This window comes from Podarcis gaigeae, assembly GCF_964106915.1.
Source record: "Podarcis gaigeae genome assembly, chromosome: 1".
NCBI classification, from domain to species: Eukaryota; Metazoa; Chordata; class Lepidosauria; order Squamata; family Lacertidae; genus Podarcis; species Podarcis gaigeae.
Window position 1 is genome coordinate 128,233,406 of NC_139678.1, and position 21,016 is coordinate 128,254,421.

At 44.4% G+C, this 21,016-nt stretch overlaps 1 protein-coding gene and 1 long non-coding RNA gene across 2 annotated transcripts in view; one reads left to right on the plus strand and one right to left on the minus strand.

Annotated features, from left to right (window-relative positions):
• The window catches only part of LOC310833437, a 309,440-nt gene that overhangs the window by 286,961 nt on the left and 1,463 nt on the right, over window positions 1-21,016 (minus strand). The window lies entirely within an intron of this gene.
• Window positions 1-21,016, plus strand: part of LOC310831584 (uncharacterized protein) — a 70,473-nt gene that overhangs the window by 6,654 nt on the left and 42,803 nt on the right. Inside the window, exons 2-3 of the mRNA XM_083712320.1 lie at window positions 5,454-5,804; window positions 8,360-8,478. Of these exons, the coding sequence (XP_083568446.1) occupies window positions 5,454-5,804; window positions 8,360-8,478 (470 nt within the window). The remainder of the gene's footprint in view (window positions 1-5,453; window positions 5,805-8,359; window positions 8,479-21,016) is intronic.

Sequence of the window (21,016 nt, forward strand, 5' to 3'; positions counted from 1 at the left end):
GAGTGTTTGTTGTGGGGGAGGAAGGGAAAAGTAGGTTGTTAGCCGCTTTGAGACTCCTTAGGGTAGTGATAAAGCGGGATATCAAATCCACACTCTTCTTAGCTAATGGGGCTTCCCGCTGCCGCTGCACCACCACCACACAATTTCTGTTCTCATCCTGAAGCAAAGTTCTTAACCTGAGGTATTATTTCTGAGTTAGCAGAGTCTGTAACCTGAAGCGTTCGTAACCTGAAGTGTCTGTAACCCGAGGTACTGCTGTAGTCCTCTCCTCCTGTTAATGAGAGGGTGCAAAACTGCCTTCGTGCTTCTTGCAATGAGGCAATCCCTGCTTCCTCGACCCAACCTTCTTCAGCCCCCTCTTACGGAGCAAGGGAAGCTATTATTTAAATCTGGATAGATGCTACGGTCTCCGAGCCTTGCAGGAGTGCTTCCTGGGACCTTCATGCTGGTCGTTTGAAAGCCACTGTTGCAGCATGTTCTTCCACTCAGTTTGTTTGTGGGAGGAGGTTAATGCTCTCCTCCACCAGAGCAGCAAACTTTTATCATTTGTTTGTGAGGCTCTCTTCTCCACACACACACACACACACACACACACACACACACTCCTCACAAGCACCCCATTGTCATTTTGAGTAGCATGTTAATACAGTGTTACCTCAGGTAAAGTACTTAATTCATTCCGGAGGTCCATTCTTAATTTGAAACTGTTCTTAACCTGAAGCACCACTTTAGCTAATGGGGCCTCTTGCTGTCGCCATGCTTGTTGTTGTTTAGTCGCTTAGTCGTGTCCGACTCTTCGTGACCCCATGGACCAGAGCACGCCAGGCACTCCTGTCTTCCACTGTTTCCCGCAGTTTAGTCAAACTCATGCTGGTAGCTTCGAGAACACTGTCCAACCATCTCGTCCTCTGTCGTCCCCTTCTCCTTGTGCCCTCCATCTTTCCCAACATCAGGGTCTTTTCCAGGGAGTCTTCTCTTCTCATGAGGTGGCCAAAGTATTGGAGCCTCAGCTTCAGGATCTGTCCTTCCCGTGAGCACTCAGGGCTGATTTCCTTAAGAATGGATCGGTTTGATTTCTTGCAGTCCATGGGACTCTCAAGAGTCTCCTCCAGCACCAGAATTCAAAAGCATCAATTCTTCGGCGATCAGCCTTCTTTATGGTCCAGCCTTTATGGTCCAGCCGCTGTGCTGCTAGAGCACAATTTCTGTTCTCATCCTGAAGCAAAGTTCTTAACCTGAGGTACTATTTCTGGGTTAGCGGAGTCTGTAACCTGAAGCGTATGTAACCTGAAGTGTATGTAACCCGAGGTACTACTGTAGTGTGTGTGGGGGTGGGTGGTTGTTGGTACACCTGCATAAACAACTTGTGGTCCAGCATTTTTTCCCCTTCAGAAAAGGGAACACCTATCAGTCCTGGTCCTAGGAATAGATCTCCAAGGGCTGCATGCATGCATGGATTTGATTTCTGCCTATAAACATACAGCTTATGAAAGGACCCTGTCTTTGCAGAGAGCTGTTGTCTTGTAGTCAAGAGTATCGAAATGAAGCTGGGTCCTGTCCTTCAGCTGTTCTAGCTCAGGGACATAAGATGGTCCAAGAATGCTTTGAAGGGGTTCACAGATGAGCCTCGACTTCCAGGTCCTGCAACAGGCTGCCCTGATGCAAGTTATGGATGAACATAAAGGTCCAGCTCCGAGGGCCTTTTTGCGGTTCCCTCACTGCGAGAAGTGAGGTTACAGGGAACCAGGCAGAGGGCTTTCTTGGTAGTGGTGCACACCCTGTGGAACGCCCTCCCATCAGATGTCAAGGAAATAAACAAGTACCTGACTTTTAGAAGACATCTGAAGGCAGCTCTGTTTAGGGAAGATTTTAATGTTTGTTGTTTTATTGTGTTTTTAATAATCTGCTGGGAGCCACCCAGAGTGGCTGGGGAGACCTGGCTAGATGGGCAGGGTATAAGTAATAAATATATTATTATTATTATTATTATTATTATTATTATTATTATTATTATTAATATTATTAATTTCACTCGGCCTCTCGGCTGTGGTAGATGCATTACAGTTTTTGACAATACACAGAGATTTAGGAGATTTCAACCTCTGACAGTTGTACTCTAAATATAGCTGCGGACGGATGAGGGAAGACAAGCAATGGTGCCAAAATGGTATTTTATATTTCGTTTAGATCACAGTCCTATATGTTATAAGATCTAGAAGAAATAAATTAAATCTAAAGGCTTAGTGTAACATGGAGTTGTAGCCAACTAAGTTCTACTCAGAATATATTGGCTGAAATTAATGAACTTATGTTGGTATGTCCGTAAATTTCTTTGGGTCTACTCTGATTATAACTAGCCTTGGATACATCCCATAATGTTGGATCTTGAGGTTGCTTCCCCATTCACTAGCATTTTAGCTCAGGAGCCATTATTTGCTCAACCGGTTTTTAAGATGATGCCTGATAATTGCCATCTGGCATTTTCTGCATTGTCGTCCCAAGTTTATGCAGACCTCATTTGTGGTAAAATAAATTTACAACATAAGTAAGAATAGTGGCCATCTCTCCAGTGTGTGTGGATTGGCAAAGTGCTATTAAGGCTTTTCAGGGCTTCTGTATTTTTCATTAGCAGCTTCCTTCTTACAGCTTTTTGCCTTCTTATTGTTTCCTGCGCAGTGTTACAACAGCATTACAGTGGTGCCTCGCAAGACGAATGCCTCGCAAAACGAAAAACGCGCAAGACAAAAGGGTTTTTCGGTTTTTGCGCCGCTTCGCAAGACGAATTTTCCTATGGGCTTGCTTTGCAAGATGAAAACGTCTTGCGAGTTTGTTCGCTTTTTCCCTAAAGCCGCTTGAAGAGGCGCAGTTGCGACGGACCGTGCTTTGCAAGACGAAAAACATCGCAAGACGAAAAGACTCGCGGAACGAATTAATTTCGTCTTGCGAGGCACCACTGTACAGTGGTACTTCAGGTTACAGACGCTTCAGGTTACAGGCTCCGCAAACCCAGAAATAGTACCTCGGGTTAAGAACTTTGCTTCAGGATGAGAACAGAAATCGCGCAGCAGCGGCGCAGAAGCAGCTGGAGGCCCCATTAGCTAAAGTGGTGCTTCAGGTTAAGAACAGTTTCAGGTTAAGAACGGACCTTCAGAACGAATTAAGTTCTTAACCCGAGGTACCACTGTACTGAAGAACCAGGATATCAAAAAGATAGAAATGGAAATAGACATAAGTTTTGCGCGTTCATCCGAGGTCAGAGATGGAAATGACAGAAGTGAATATTTGCAATATTTGCTATTGTTGTTTCTTTAGCCCACAAACATTATGTAAATAATTGCATTATTTTCTGCATTGTTGCATATTTCCTTTCCATTGAAACACATTGAAATTCATTACATAATTAGAATTATGCTAGTTTTGGCTCCAGCGGACAGTGAGACAAGTGATACAGGTTTCAGCAGAAGCCAAATGGCAGTGGAACAGAAACAGCATTGATTGCAATGAACACAGGGCAGGATGAACATCTCTGAATCCTTCCATCCCTACTGAAGAATGGCCTTTTAATTGCCCTTTAAAGGGTCAAATTTCCCTGTGGTGCAATTTTTCTCAACCCCCCTTTTTATTGCAAACTAATTCTAGATTGCACTAAAATATTTTAGATAAATTAATTAATAAATAAAATCTGTAACTAATCTCCCACTGATCCTACAGGGAATAAAGGTAAAGGTAAAGGGACCCCTGACCATTAGGTCCAGTCGTGGCCGACTCTGGGGTTGCGGCGCTCATCTTGCTTTATTGGCTGAGGGAGCTGGAGTACAGATTCCGGGTCATGTGGCCAGCATGGCTAAGCCACTTCTGGCGAACCAGAGCTGCGCACGGAAACGCCATTTACCTTCCCGCCGGTGCGGTACCTATTTATCTACTTGCACTTTGATGTGCTTTTGAACTGCTGGGTTGGCAGGAGCAGGGACCGAGCAATGGGAGCTCACCCCGTTGCGGGGATTCGAACCGCCAACCTTCTGATCGTCCAGTCCTGGGCTCTGTGGTTTAACCCACAGCGCCACCCGCATCCCTCCTACAGGGAATAGGAATGGACTAATTAAGGGGGAATCAATCATTAAACTTTCAGCAGCACTGAACAGGAAGCAATAACCGAAGCAAAACCGCTAGGAGTTGCCTGCAGATTAACATCGAATGACCTCATCTGAGTAGACCTTATAGACGAATCTTGGCCACGACACTGGGCTTCGTCAGATAACATAGCTATACATTCAAACTGTGTAAAGCCACAATTTGAATTACACTTCCAGCTGCGTGTGGAAAAAGCAATGCTGCCACAGCAGTAAAGAGCTCTGCTGTGAAAGCAACCTGATTCTCATGCATTTGACAGCGGGGAATTTTTTTTTGCTGAGATCAAGGAGGAGTTCCTTTGTTTCCCAGGACCTGAGCTACATTCCCAGGCCATGAGCTTCATCCAGAAGATCTTCGATGACATTTGGAGCCACTAACTTTTGAATAAAGTGTTTTTCTGTCCTGTTTTGCTTAAGAATGCCTGGCCCTAAAACTTAGGGCAGTCTTATGCAAACTGCTTAAGGAGAAGTTAGGACAAGTTATCCCCCTAGCCAAGCTTATAAAACTTCCTGAATCTTGAGGTTTTTTTGTTTTTGTTTTTCGTACCTATGGGACCGCCTCTCCTGGTATGTCCCACGGAGGACCTTACGGTCTTCAAACAAAAACATCCTGGAGGTCCCAGGCCACAGGGAGGTTAGGCTGGCCTCAACCAGAGCCAGGGCTTTTTCGGCTGTGGCTCCAATCTGTCACAAGAGACTAGGGCCCTGTGGAACTTGACATCTTTCCGCAGGGCCTGCAACACAGAGATGTTCCACCAGGCCTTTGGCCAGGGCACAGCCTGACTCCCTCCTTTGGCAATCTTCACAAAACTTTAGCCTAATGGTTGCCATCAATTTGATTTGAATTAATTTTAGAATGAAATGATTTTAGAATGTTGTACTATTTTATTGTTGTACTGTTTTATTGTTGTTAGCCGCCCTGAGTCCGGCTTCGGCTGGGGAGGGTGGGATATAAATAAAATTTATTATTATTATTATTATTATTATTATTATTATTATTATTAACAAAGGTTTTCAATATCCCTTCCCCATTCAAGAAGAGTTGCACTTTTAGCAGCAGCTCACGCTAAAAAGCTCTCTCTCTTTTTTCTTCTCATGCAATCTTATATTAATGTCCTAATTAAGGCTGGTAGCTACTTAAGTTACTTCCAAGTAAATATATTTAGAAACAAAGCACTGTTATGAAATGCAGCAATGTTTCTCTTTGGAAAGGTTTAATAATGTGAAACAAAACCTGCTCCGCTCTTCCCCCACCTTAATATTTTCCTTACTTCTGGTGCCACCACCGCCTTACATTTGTTTCTCTTATTCCCCCACCCTCAGAAGCGAATATTTTAGTGCAACAGAGACCTCTGCGCCTAATGAGCGAAAGTGCCAAGATATTCTGCAACTACACATCTAACGGAAAGAAAATAGAGGCCTTCAGAGCCTTGCTCCGTAAAGGAATAGAAAGGGTGGAAGTCTGCTCCATTTACAAGAACAGCACCCATAATATTACCAAATACAGTCCGGAAATCAGATGCCAAGTTGCCTTCAAGACAGAAAAGGAAGTCACCTTTAACCTGCAGAGCCTACATGCCAATCAAACGGACATTTACAGCTGCAAAATTGAGGTCTTTGAGCCACCGCCGTATGAAGTCAACGAAAGCCTTGGCACTTTAGTTCACGTGAAAGGTACAAATGTGAAAGTCCTTGCATATGCCCCAAATCACTCATGCTAGGGCTACTAGTATTTAAACTGGGCATCTAGAAATGTCTACTCCCCTTTGCCAAATGCAAACCAACACTTTCTCAACAAACAGCGAGTTTCCTTAACAGCAGGGGCTACTTTTATTTCGGAAGAAAAGGCAGCTGTGGAGCCCCAGTCTTGTGGTCCAGACTGCAGCCCCATTCTGTTTCCTCCCCCCCAAAAAAAACCACACCTGCTGTCTCTCTGCCCCCCACTCAGGTGCTGTTGCAATAAAGCAAAGCTAAAGGTAAAGGGACCCCTGACCATTAGGTCCAGTTGTGACCGACTCTGGGGTTGCGGCGCTTATCTCGCTTTACTAGCCGAGGGAGCTGGCGTACAGCTTCCGGGTCATGTGGCCAGCATGACTAAGCCGCTTCTGGAGAACCAGAGCGGTGCATGGAAACACCGTTTACCTTCTCACCGGAGCGGTACCTATTTGTCTACTTGCACTTTTACATGCTTTCGAACTGCTAGGTTGGCAGGAGCAGGGACCGAGCAACAGAAGCTCACCCCGTTGCGAGGATTCGAACCACCGACCTTCTGATCAACAAGTCCTAGGCTCTGTGGTTTAACCCACAGCGCCACCCACGTCCCATATATGGGTTATATCAGAGCATAATAAGAGCCAGGTGCCTGTGCCAAACCTGCAAGCAGGACCTGAGCACTAATAATAATAATAATAATAATAATAATAATAATAATAATAATAATAATAATACTCTGCCCATCTGGGGAAGGACAGGGAAACATCAACCATTAAGGCTTCCCAAAACAGGGATACCTTCAGATGTCTATGAGAAGTTATATAGTTGTTTATGACATCTGATGGGAGGGTGTTCCACAGGGTGGACGCTACTACCAAGAAGGTCCCCTTCCTTCTTCTCTGTAACTTCACTTCTCAAAGTGAGGGAACCGCCAGATGGCCCTCAGCGCTGGACCTCAGTGTCTGGGATGAACAATGGGGGTGGAGACCTTCAGGTATACTGAGCCGAGGCCATTTAGGGCTTTAAAGGTCAGCACCAACCATTTGAATTGTGCTCAGGAACGAACAGGTAGACTGGTATTATGTAGTCCAAGCGGCTGCTTCCAGTCTAGCAGCTGCATTCTAGATTAATGGCCATTTCCGAGTCAGCTGCAAAGGTAGCCCCATGTAGAGTGCATTGCAATAGTCCAAGCAGGAGATAACCAGAGCATGCACCACTCTGGCAAGGCAGTGTGCAGGCAGGTAGGGTTTAGCAGGCATGGAGTTGGTTGACAGCCACCCTGGACCCAGCATTGACCTGTGCCTCCACGGACAGCTCTGAGTCCAAGAGCCCTCTGCCATCCTGTGCTTTCCAGCAATTGGTATGCAGTAGCTGTGGTCTAAACCACTAAGTCTCTTGGACTTGTTGATCAGAAGGTTGGAGGTTCAAATCCCTGTGACGGGGTGAGCTCCCATTGCTCTGTCCCAGCTCCTGCCAGCCTAGCAGTTCGAAAGTACACCAGTGCGAGTAGATAAATAGGTACCACTGCGGCGGGAAGGTAAACAGCGTTTCTGTGTGCTCTGTCTTCCATCATGGTGTCCCGTTGCACCAGAAGTGGTTTAGTCCTGCTGGCCACATGACCTGGAAAGCTGTCTGTGGACAAACGCTGGCTCCCTTGGCCTGAAAGCGAGATGAGCGCCGCAACCCCATAGTTGCCTTTGACTGGACGTAACCATCCAGGGGTCCTTTATCTTTTTTACCTTTACTGCATTAATTTGTCTAACCCTCTTTTAAACCATCTAGATTGGCAGCTGTCACTGACTTCTACAGGAGTGAGTTCCATAATTTAACCATTCAGCCTTTGTGTTATTCAAATTCTTTTTCGGCTTTCCTCACTCACACTTTTTTGGGGTGCCAAAGTTTGTGTTCTTTTTTTGTTGTCTTCATTTGGACAAGATTTCATTTTTTTGGTGAAGTCTTGCCTTTGATAGCGCCTTGAACCCTGCTTGTCAATCACACTGGTGTCATCTTGTTCCTCATGGTATGTTTCTAGATCTGTGGCGTACATTCCATTTCAGTACAGTTGTACCTTGGCTCCTGAACGCCTTGGGAGTCGAACGTTTCAGCTTCCTAACGATCAAAAACCGGAAGTGAGTGTTCCGGTTTTCAAACGTTCTTTTGGAAGCCGAACATCCGACCGGGCTTCTGTGGCTTCTGATTGGCTGTAGGAGATTCCTGCAGCCAATCAGAAGCCGTGATTGGGTTTTCGAACATTTCGAAAGTCGAACAGACTTCCGGAACCAATTCTGTTCAACTTACGAGGCACAACTGTATCTAATAATGTGTTTTTAAACAACTCCCAAGCATTTTGGTGTGAGCTGACCCTCTTGACTTTTTCAACTTCCTTTTAACCAATCTCTTCATTTTGGGGAAGCTTCCTTTTTTGAAATCAAATGTGATCTAGGAATAACGGTAATATAGCTTTTCATTTATAGTTTGTGCAGATGTGTTTTAAAGCTTTTCTCCCCTCTGTCAAGCCCCAGAAACCCCAGAATCTCAATGTCAACAAGGACCAGAATTCATGAGTATGGCAGCAGCTATCGGAGTCCTTATTTTCTACAGTATCCTAACGACAACAGCTTTTTTCTATTGTTGGGTAAGGAATGGTTGTTTCTCACTTATTTCATATACTTGAGGTACACTTACCATATTTTTCGCTCTATAAGATGCACCAGACCACAAGATGCACCTAGTTTTTGGAGGAGAAAAACAAGAAAAAAAATATTCTGAATCTCAGAAGCCAGAACAGCAAGAGGGATCGCTGCACAGTGAAAGCAACAATCCCTCTTGCTGTTCTGGCTTCTGGGATAGCTGCGCAGCCTGCATTTGCTCCATAAGACGCACACACATTTCCTCTTACTTTTTAGGAGGCAAAAAATATGGTAAATGCAGAAGAGCAAAAATAATCTAATTTTGGAGATGGGAAAAGCTAGCCCACTTCTATACAGTTATGTGGCATCCTACTCTGCCTTGCCAAACAAAGAGGAAAGCTCTCTAGATCATGAACCCCCCCCATGGCCCAGATGTTTTGGACTACAACTCCCATGATCCCTTGCCATAGGGGCTGGGACAGAAGGATGATGGACTCCAAACTATCTGGAGGGCAACAGGTTAGAGAAATCTGAACCATCTTTTAATTCTCTTTGTATGGTTTGATAGCCAAAGGTCCTAGCTCAATGATCTTCGATGGCTGCTGGTTATCCTAAGGCAGTTGGATTCGTCTCTCACACCCCACCTTGAGGAAGGGGGCTGAAGTCATGAAATTTGAACTTGTCTGCAGAGTGGGAAGGAAAATTGAGCCATGAGGTGTATGCTGCTGCTTTAGGCTGTGGAGACAGGTGTGTCCCAAGACTAGTGCTGCCGGGGTTGGCTGCTTGACACGTGTTGACTTGGACATATGCAAATAAAAAATATTACAGAAATGCCTTACGCCCCACCAGTTTTCGTTCCCTGCTAGGAAATAGGCCCTGTTCAAAACTCAGTGGCTGGAGTGTGGTTGAATTACTGGAGTGCTCATCAAAAGATATTTAATGTTGCACACCACCCTGGGATGTTTTGATAAAGGGCGGTACATAAACTGAATAATAATAATAATAATAATAATAATAATAATAATAATAATATTTTTTTTTAAAGAAGTAAAAATGCTACAGTGATGCTACTCAGCCTCAGCTCCAACTTCCTTACCATTTTAGGAGCCTAGCCTGCATCTTGGTGAATGTTGTTGTTGTTGTTGTTGTTTAGTCGTGTCTGACTCTTCGTGACCCCATGGACCAGAGCACGCCAGGCACTCCTGTCTTCCACTGCCTCCTGCAGTTTGGTCAAAATCAAGCTGGTAGCTTCGAGAACACTATCCAACCATCTCGTCCTCTGTCACCCCTTTCTCCTTGTGCCCTCCATATTTCCCAACATCAGGGTATTTTCCAGGGAGTCTTCTCTTCTCATGAGGTGGCCAAAGTATTGGAGCCTCAGCTTCAGGATCTGTCCTTCCAGTGAGCACTCAGGGCTGATTTCCTTAAGAATGGATAGGTTTGATCTTCTTGCAGTCCATGGGACTCTCAAGAGTCTCCTCCAGCACCATAATTCAAAAGCATCAATTCTTCGGCTATCAGCCTTCTTTATGGTCCACTTGGTGAATGTGCACCATGGGCTGGATTCAACTAACCCGTTCTGCTAGTGGGGTCCCCCTCTTTCTCCCAAAGCCATCTGAGGGGTGTTGGAAGAACCCCAGAAGAGTGGTTTTTTGGAGGGGGGGGGGAGAGGAGAGATCAGGCAAGCACAAATGCTTGTGTTGGCAGAACAGTCTCCTTAGCTCTACACTGAATTCCGTCCCATGGGCTAAAGTACGGATCCAAGGCAATTTTTTTTTAACTTTGTTAAAAGTTGGGTGGCTGTGCTCTCTAGGCTCCTTTATTACAAGGGGACACTTTCATTGCTTTGTACTGTGCTAAGAACCATCCAGGTTTTCTAGTTAAGTAATTGTGGCAGCACACTCCGCAGAAGCCAAATTGTTCTTGAAACAGCTAATAATAGTGTAGAGGCCGCATGTCTGAATCAGGCCAAAGGTACGGAAGATTTTGCTAGCTCAGCTCTAGAGACCAGTGCATTTTTTGCAGCTGTTCCATACACTTGCAAGGAAGTGATGATAAGAAGATGAGCAAGTGACCCACACATCTGCTTTCCATGCTTTTGCGTATTAAGTGAAGGGGAATCTCATGTACCTCTCTTGCTGTCAGTACTGAGTACAGCGGTACCTCGGGTTACATATGCTTCAGGTTACATACGCTTCAGGTTACAAACTCCACTAACCCAGAAATAGTACCTTGGGTTAAGAACTTTGCTTCAGGATGAGAACAGAAATCGTGCAGCAGCGGCGCAGCGGCAGCAGGAGGCCCCATTAGCTAAAGTGGTGCTTCAGATTAAGAACAGTTTCAGGTTAAGAACAGACCTCCGGAACGAATTAAGTACTTAACCCGAGGTACCACTGTATCTCTCCAGTAAGGAGATGCAGAAGGACTGAGTTTAGTTCTCCTCTGCAGAATACCCAGAAATGCCGAAAAATTATTAACACACAATTGTTTCATCACACCTTGCAAAGTGGATTTTGTTCCTTGGGTTTTGTTCATTACAACGATTAAATTCTCTCTCCTCCATCATTTTCTTTGTAGCTGAAAACCAAGAAGAATAAGATTGTTCGGAATGACTATTTCAACATGACTGCCTGGCAATCAAACGCTCCGAAGAAGAGACCTCAACCACCAGGTGTCCCAACAAGAAACTACACTGCGTACCGATCATGGGAGCCATGACAATTGGTAACATAAATGGTCCGTTCTCTACAATGGGAAATATGAATGGACATTTCACCCCTTAGCTCAGCACGCCTGTTGTCGACGGTCACGGATATCCCCACCAAAAGTTGTTCTCAGCACTGTGAAGGATAAAAACTGTTACGTTATGCTTCAAACTGATGGTGGAAAAGAAGAAAAACTGGCAATGGATTGTAAATACAGTCTCATAAACCTCTCTTATGCAAATGCTGGTTCCATCAGCATTGATGCAATTTCTCGATTGCTTCAGTTTTAGGATTAGGTGTATAAATTGTACCAAAACTCTGGCAATTCACCAAGCAAAGAGCAGAGGTAAAAATATGTTGTCTTTCATGGCAAAAGGGGAAATACCAAATGGGAGAGTCTAAAACATATGTTTAACAGATCAGGAGCATTCAGCTAAGTTGGCCCAGTATTATAAAGAACATCATACTATTGTAAGTGAAGTGAGTAATTAGTTGGATAGCTTTGCCATGTAATTCTGCATAGTCCCTTCCCCTGCTGATGAACAAATTCCTCATACTGCTAAAACAATCAATCTGCAAGTCATTTCTGAGAGAGCCTTTAAGGAAGAGTGGAATGTGCAGCCATATGAGACCACTCTTGAGATTTGCAGACTTTCACTAAGGCTTGGACAATGTCCTACATAAAGGAGCAGGCAAAACGTCGTCACTGAGAAGAGAGAATTAATCAACTGATGACCCACATGCCGTTGGCTCCCAGTGAGATTCAAGAGAGAGATAACGACAGGGATTATATTTTCCTTTCTTGCTGTCTGGACACAATATATGTATGGTTCAATGATTATAGCCAAGCGAAGCCTGGAATTAAAAAGGCAACTGGTTTTTCCTCCCTCAATGCTGTCTAGTTGTAGCAAATGTAGGACGTACAATGGCATTTTGCCAGTAAAAAAACCGACATTGCAAAAAAACTAAGTTGATTTTAATTTTCTTGATGAGTTAACAACTTTCAAAGTGTGACATATGGGTTACTGAACAGGAACCAACAGGAGCCTTACAGAACAGGAAACAACTAAGGCTGTCATATCCTTAGCACCACCTCGGCAGGCACACCAATCACTACCGAATTTTCCCGAGTGCAATGTAGGTAGTAGGTACCGGGGTGTCTGTGTGTCTTGTACACTGACCCTGGTCTGGCAAGGCTTGCAAACTTTCCTGCTCACCTGTGGCGAGTCTTGCCCATTTGACTTACTTTCCTTTGTATAAAACAAGCCCGAAGGAGCCCCCAACCTGCTCACAGGTCCTTGTATAATCAGTGGAAACAGTTGGTCCTGGCAATTATTGTTGTTGTTGTTTAGTCGTTTAGTCATGTCCAACTCTTCGTGACCCCATGGACCAGAGCACGCCAGGCACTCCTGTCTTCCACTGCCTCCCGCAATTTAGTCAAACTCATGCTGGTAGCGTTGAGAACACTGTCCCACCATCTCGTCCTCTGTCGTCCCCTTCTCCTTGCACCCTCCATATTTCTCAACATCAGGGTCTTTTCCAGGGAGTCTTCTCTTCTCATGAGGTGGCCAAAGTCTTGGAGTCTCAGCTTCAGGATCTGTCCTTCCAGTGAGCACTCAGGGCTGATTTCCTTCAGAATGGATCGGTTTGATCTTCTTGCAGTCCATGGGACTCTCAAGAGTCTCCTCCAGCACCATAATGCAAAAAGCATCAATTCTTTATGGCAATTATTAACCACTCTCAATTCTACCTTGATCATTGCCACCTGCCCAGATTTTAACTTATCTGAGATAATTTTAAGATGTATTTTAATTAACTGGTGTCTGTTTTTATGCTTCTTTTGTTGTTTTTATGATGTTAGCTGCTCTGAGCCTGGCCTTGGCCAGGGAGGGCTGGATACAAATAAAAAATTATTATTATTATTATTATTATTATTATTATTATTATTATTATTGAGTCAAACAAAGCACAGAAAGAATGTAGTAAGAGCAAGGCCAACGCACGACTTGAAATGACTAGGAAGCAATGATCTTATTTTGCATCAAGATGTGCGTAAATTTTTTTTGTTATTTTTTGCATATGCTCATTCCCCCTAGGTAGCACCTTTGTGCATCCAGGGCCGGATTTAGGTTTGATGAGGCCCTAAGCTACTGAAGGTAATGGGGCCCTTTGTCAACAACAAATGGTTGCTGTTAGAAATGAGCAAACCAGTGATATTTTAGGGAGCAGGCTAGCAGGCGGGGCCCATTACTTACCTCATAGGAGCCTACACAACACAAAACACTGTTGCTGTATGTAGGTTTTATTTGTTTTTTAATCTTCTATTTTGGAAATGTACATCCAGTTTTTTCCTTTAATTTTTTTGAGGGCCCCCAAGAGAGTGGGGCCCTAAGCTATAGCTTGTTTAAAGGTAAAGGGACCCCTGACCATTAGGTCCAGTCGTAGACAACTCTGGGTTTGCGGTGCTCATCTCGCTTTATTGGCCGAGGGAGCTGGCGTACAGCTTCCGGGTCATGAGGCCAGCATGACTAATCCACTTCTGGCGAACCAGAGCAGCGTACAGAAATGCCATTTACCTTCCCACCGGAGTGGTACCTATTTATCTACTTGCACTTGGATGTACTTTCAAACTGCTAGGTTGGCAGGCAGGAGAAGGGACCGAGCAATGGGAGCTCGCCCCGTCGTGGGGATTCAAACTGCCAACCTTCTGATTGGCAAGTCCTAGGCTCTGTGGTTTAACCCTCAGCGCCACATAAATCCGGCACTGGGCACATCACTTTTGTTTTTTTTGAACACCATTGTCTCTCAAGACTGAAAGATGTCAACACCGACACTGCTATGAAAAGGGCAAGTGCACTCTCAGAATAAAGTGGGCTCATACCATCCTCTTGGATCCACTTTCAGCAAGAGCATGTTTAATACATGTACTGCCCGGCGATTCCTTCTGCTTAGTAGAGGAAAGGGAAAAGGATGCGCTGTTTAGGCTACAACAGAAACAGGTGGTATGTTTTTTTGTGGCACACCCACCCACTTTTAACAGCTATAGCACCCTGGCAGCGTAATTCATTATTTAGATGGCATATGCACACCCTAGCCTTTGGCTCAGCGTGATCTGTTTCCTCCCATCCCTTATCACCCAATATGATGTCCCTGAACGGCCTGGCTTGTTTAAATCACTTTCATTTGCTCGCCCTTCCTTGTCAGGGGGAGGGGAGGGCATGTTTGATACATGGTGTACTCCAGAACTACTGATCTCATCAAGACCTCACCCACCTCCGCCTCCTGCATTGTGTTGTGTATGAGCCCTCTCCACTCTTCCAGTGTGTGCTGTCAGCCTCCCTGTTATCAGCAGCGATGCTTCTTCATTGACAGAATCATGGCATTGACAGAAGCCATGTGGTTGCTTTAGGGGCCATGTGGTTTGTTTCATTCAGAGATTAGTGTTTATGAGAAAGATGAAATCCTTCTTGAATGCTAGTGAGCACGACACTCACCAAATATTGCAGCGGACATGGGGCGTTTCGTTAGTTGTTTTTATCTACATGTGTGCATGAGTTTTGTTTTGCTTAATAAAAGAAGGTGTGGATGTTTTATTTTGGGAATGTGAGAAGAACTGACCCTTTAATAGTGGGTTAAACCACAGAGCCTAGGACTTGCCGATCAGAAGGTCGGCGGTTCGAATCCCCACGACAGGGTGAGCTCCCATTGCTCGGTCCCTGCTCCTGCCCACCTAGCAGTTCGAAAGCACGTCAAAGTGCAAGTAGATAAATAGGTATCGCTCCGGCGGGAAGGTAAACGGCGTCTCCGTGCGCTGCTCTGGTTCTCCAGAAACGGCTTAGTCATGCTGGCCACATGACCCGGAAGCTGTACTCTGGCTCCCTCGGCCAATAAAGCGAGAGGAGCGCTGCAACCTCAGAGTCGGTCATGACTGGACCTAATGGTCAGGGGTCCCTTTACCTTTACTGTTACAGTGTGTCCTCCGTGCAATTGGTTTGACCGGTTTGTAGGAAGAGAAAACCACTGCTGTTAGAGCTGCTTATTGAGACTGTTTACACATTTCCAGCTTAAAACACAGCTAAGTTCTTCTTCTTCTTCTTCTCTATTTGAATTCATGAGAAAGGACGTGTAGAAAAATGGGTTGTGGCTAACACCTGTTACTCAAATCAGTGATGGAACCATACTAGAATGCAGAGTAAACAAGAATATGTTTACATATTCAGCCTAAGGTTGAAAAACCAGATATACAATTGAACCCATATTGCGTCCAGCAGCAGCTTGTGGGTAAAGGGTTTGTGGTTGGAAAGGCCACAGCTCCTTTTAGCCAAAAAAGCAAAAGCAAAACCCCAAACCTGAAATTCATTCATGAAATGTTGTCCCGTTTGGCCTTTAGGTGGTGAGTAAATTCCTGCAATTTCCAAGATGGCGGTTCTAAAGCGTATATGACTAACACCACCATCTTGGAAATTTGAGCTGGCTTTGCATTATCAAGTTGCCATTTCTGTTGAACAGCTTCATCGCAACTCTGCTATCTAACTACCATATTTTTCGCTCTATAAGACGCACCAGACCACAAGACGCACCTAGTTTTTGGAGGAGGAAAACAAGAAAAAAAATATTCTGAATCTTAGAAGCCAGAACAGCAAGAGGGATCGCTGCGCAGTGAAAGCAGCAATCCCTCTTGCTGTTCTGGCTTCTGGGATAGCTGCGCAGCCTGCATTCGCTCCATAAGACGCACACACATTTCCCCTTACTTTTTAGGAGGGGAAAAGTGAGTCTTACAGATAAAAAAATACAGTAAATGTTATCTTAAAGACATGAGGCATAGTTTTATAACAAGCATCAGAGAGTCATGAAATCTGTCCATAATAATAATAATAATAAAAGAGTCAGATGCGAGAAGTGGGTAATAAAGGTTTAAATGATATTGTTACCATTTAACTGGCCACTTTCCATCCCTAAATGATGCAGCTAATATGACCGGAGGCTCAGAGACCGACATCACTGCAATTCTCCTCCACCACAAAGGAGCGAGGTTACTTGCAAACCTTGCTCAAGCTACTGAGAACCCTCCTGAATGAGAAGAAATGAAATTCACATGTGGTTTCTGGGGTGAGCCGTGAGATAAGTTGCTTACATAATCACTTTAAGCCATTTAAAAAAAAATAAATCTGAAAAACAAGCACACATTGGTGAGGTTGAAGCCATTCTGGTCAGAGGCTTTAATGTGGGAAGCAAGAAGCCCACCAAAGAGGAAGGAAGAGTTCAGAGAGGCGCTTGTAAACTCTTGCCTTTTGCTTTTGAATCACATCTTCTTACAACTCAAATGCCGTTTTAGAGCACCCAAGTTTGAGAGCATTTTCTCTCGCAGATAGTCCCTGCAATTTTATCACTGTCGGCTCATGAACAGGGTCTTTGTCAGTTCAGCGGGACTCAGTCCCAGGCAAGGATGGAAGGATATGTCAAAACTAGTTCCTAGTTTCTCATTTTTCCAATCTTAAATTTGGTTTTCCACATTTCTGCAGCAATTCAGCAATTTGCAAATGTTCTTTTGCAAAAAAAAAAATATCCTGAGGAAAATTCTCCAGAGTTTTAGTGCAAATGTCTCCTCGTAAACACGTTTTGGTATGCAGTTTTGACTAACGTACGCATTTTTGGCAAGCATTTCTTCCCTAATGCAACACATTTTCCCGTGCTGCTTGCACCGACGTATTCATTATTATGCACAATTCTACCTAATGTATGCTTTTGTAAATGTTGTTTGATTGAAGAACTGCATTGCAAAATCCGGGTCAGTGCAGATTTTGAAGGACAACCGCGTTTCAGCTCTCGTTTTGTTTCAAATTTGGCTTTCAATGCTAACTGAATCAAATTTTTCCTCCTCCCTAACCGCAAACTAGTGCGCTTAGGGCTGCAGTCTTAGTTTGGTAAAGGAACAATCTCACATGTATGCTCTGCAGTAAGATACCATAGCACGATAGAGCAGGAGTTTCTGGTACTTGCTTTGCCTTTTTATAGCTCGCTGACTGATGTGTCATAGAATCATAGAATTATAGAGTTGGAAGGGATCACAAGGGTCATCTAGTCCAAACCCCAACAATGCAGGAATCTTTTGCCCAACATGGGGCTCGAACCCTTGGCCCTGAGATTTAGAATCTCCTGTTCTGCCGACTGAGCTATCAGAGGTTGCTTCTCTTCACCTTACATGTCACTAGGGATGGGCGAATCTATCAACATCCATTTCTCTCATTTTCCACTCTTAAGATCAATTCTCCACATTTTCAGTCCACATTCGAATATAGATGTTTTGGTACCTCGTTTTGCCCAACATGCACATTTTCTTTTTCACAAAGCAATTTCCCTTAGCATAACGCTTTTTTGTATGTTAATTTCACTGATATATACAGGCTGCTAACTTGAATAATTCTTTTTCCAGGGGTGGGTGGGGCTTAGGTAAACTCCACTATGCATAATCAATCACAGGACACACCATTTGAGTGGCAATGCCCATCAACTGGGGGCAGGGAGCTCAAATAATTTATTGTGGGGTCTGAAGGCACCTCAGCCCCTAAGAGTTGGTACCTATGGATATATACATTCATGCGCAACAATTCACCTCCAGGGTATGAATTTCTCTGCACATTGCTTATACAGGGAACTGTGTTGCAAAATTCAGAGAAGTGCAAAATTCGGAAAAAATATGGCTGTGTTTTGATTTGTGTACTGTTTTGCAAAGGGTCAATTAGCTAAGCTCGCTTTTATACGTAAACAGAATTGAACCTCCCTTTCAGAGTTGGAGGTCAGTGAAATTGAGAACCAGGAGCTTATATCAATGAAAACGTCTTCAACTTTTTCCTGATCGATAATACAACTCTTTGGGTTATCTATATCTATATCTCCATTGCACCCCAGTAGGTGGCACCCACCTGTTTCCCTTCGCTACGGCGGATGAGATCAAGAGAGATAACACTGGGTGCTTTTGCTTCTTTATCTAATCTCCACATACCACCAAACCCTCGCAAAGCCACAACAAATAGGAAAACAACCCACTTTGCCCTGCTTCTGTCTAACTGACATTGTCACGCAGTTCCTGTCTGCATAACCTGCAGACGCTCCGTGCAAAGGTTTATCTTCTCATTTATTTTCTGCTCCATTCTCAACGTGTGGGTGAACAGCTGAAAGCAGAGAGCCGCCTCCCTTTGTTTTAATGCTCTAAGATCAGGATGTAAATTTAAAGCAGATGATGCACATTCAGAGATGTTGCAGGATGGATGGCGGCAAACAGATTGAGGTTGAATCCCGACAAGACAGAAGTACTGTTTTTGGGGGAAAGGAGGCAGGCAGATGTGGAGGACTCCCTGGTCCTGAACGGGGTAACTGTGCCCCTGAAGGACCAGGTGCGCAGCCTGGGAGTCATTTTGGACTCACAGCTGTCCATGGAGGTGCAGGTCAATTCTGTGTCCAGGGCAGCTGTTTATCAGCTCCATCTGGTATGCAGGCTGAGACCCTACCTGCCCGCAGACTGTCTTGCCAGAGTGGTACATGCTCTAGTCATCTCCCGTTTGGACTAATGCAATGCACTCTAAGCGGGGATACCTTTGAAGGTGACCCGGAAACTACAACTAATCCAGAATGCGGCAGCTAGACTGGTGATTGGGAGCGGCTGCCGAGACCACATAACACCAGTCTTGAAAGACCTACATTGGCTCCCAATATGTTTCTGAACACAATTCAAGTGTTGGTGTTCACCTTTAAAGCCCTAAATGGCCTCGTCCCAGTATACCTGAGGGAGCGTCTCTACCCCCATTGTTCTGCCCAAACACTAAGGTCCAGCTCTGAGGGCCTTCTGGTGGTTCCCTCACTGTGAGAAGTGAGGTTACAGGGAACCAGGCAGAGGGCCTTCTCGATAGTGGCACCTGCCCTGTGGAACACCCTCCCATCAGATGTCAAAGGAAAAAACAACTTTTAGGAGACATCTGAAGGCAGCCTTGTTTAGGGAATCTTTTAATATCTAAATGACTATTGTATTTTAATATTTTGTTGGAAGCCACCCAGAGTGTTTGGGGAAATCGAGCCATATGGGTGGGGTATAAATAATAAATTATTATTATTATAATTATTATTTAAAATTGGAGGCAACATCTGTGGCCTCCAAAACTCCCATCTGTTGGGTGATAACGCCCAGGCCGGTCCCTCCCCACAACGCAGCATCACCCGGGATTCATCATTCTGGTCTCCCGTCACACTGCTGGGACCCATATCCAAGGACATGAGTACATGACTAGCAGAAGCTCCGCCTTGAGGAGTAACGTCTAAGCCTAATTTATTGCAAATTAAAACAAACGTATCAGAACAAAGAAAAACATGGCTTCTCTCTCTGTCTTTCTTCCTCGGAGAGAGCTGCAAACACAAAAGCTATGTTGTTGTTGTTCAGTCGTTTAGTCGTGTCCGACTCTTTGTGACCCCATGGACCAGAGCACGCCAGGCACTCCTGTCTTCCACTGCCTCCCACAGTTTGGTCAAACTCATGTTGGTAGCTTCGAGAACACTGTCCAACCACCTCGTCCTCTGTTGTCCCCTTCTCCTTGTGCCCTCCATCTTTCCCAACATCAGGGTCTTTTCCAGGGAGTCTTCTCTTCTCATGAGGTGGCCAAAGTATTGGAGCCTCAGCTTCAGGATCTGTCCTTCCAGTGAGCACTCAGGGCTGATTTCCCTAAGAATGGATAGGTTTGATCTTCTTGCAGTCCATGGGACTCTCAAGAGTCTCCTCCAGCACCATAATTCAAAAGCTATACAAAGCGGAAATAGCATATCTCCCTTTCTACTCACAAGACTCCAATAATCAGTGCTGGAATGTAAACAGACATGTGACATGTAACAATCCCACACATCTGCAGCACAGGAGGAATGGAATTCTCAACAACATCATCCCTGACTGATGGCTGGGACTGATGGGAACTGGAGTCCATTGTTATGTGGCAAGACACAGGTTAGCCACCCATGAGGGTAGACTCTTATGATCAGATCATGAGAAAGTCCACAAATTTGTGACAGGCCCAGAGATATAGGTTCAGATTCAACAAACCTGAGATTGAAGAACTATAGGGTTATTATAAAGAAAAGCATCACCAAAGCTCTTGTTTATGGTTAGTAGATCAGTCATTCAGTACAGTGGTACCTCGGGTAACACACGCTTCAGGTTACAGACTCTACTAACCCAGAAATATTACCTCGGGTTAAGAACTTTGCTTCAGGAGCAACATTTTGAAGCCTGACATGATGACAAAAAAGGAAAATAAAAATCTGATGTGGAGAGCCTGGCCTGAATTGGAGGTCAAAGCTGGAGCTTGGGGGACATTTGGACTTGAAAGGAGTATAAAACAAGATTTGAAATACCCCATAAGCTTTATCTTTAAAAATGGAGGTCTGGCTGGTAGAAATATGGATCCTGTTGGGCCGGAGCTTCTTCGAGATTTGGAGTTTAACATTGAAGACTACCAAAAAGACCGGCAGAGAGGAACTGAGAGAGAATTGAGAGCCTCGGACGTGAGATCTCCAGGCTAAACAGTATATTGAGACTGATGGATTTTTGCTGAGGACTGAAACCGGGAAAAGGGTGGGTGGAGTTTGGGAATCCAAAGGGTATATAAATATAGTTTGTCTTATTTTTACTTTGCTTTGCTATTGGTATGGAAATTGGGAAAGACGTGGAAGGGAAATTTTGGTCGACTTTAGGAAAAATGTTTAAGAAAAAATAATGAGGTATAAATATTGATGTGTAAATTTGGTCATGTTAAAATTGATTTTTTAAAATGATCTAAATTAAATGAAAATAAGGTTT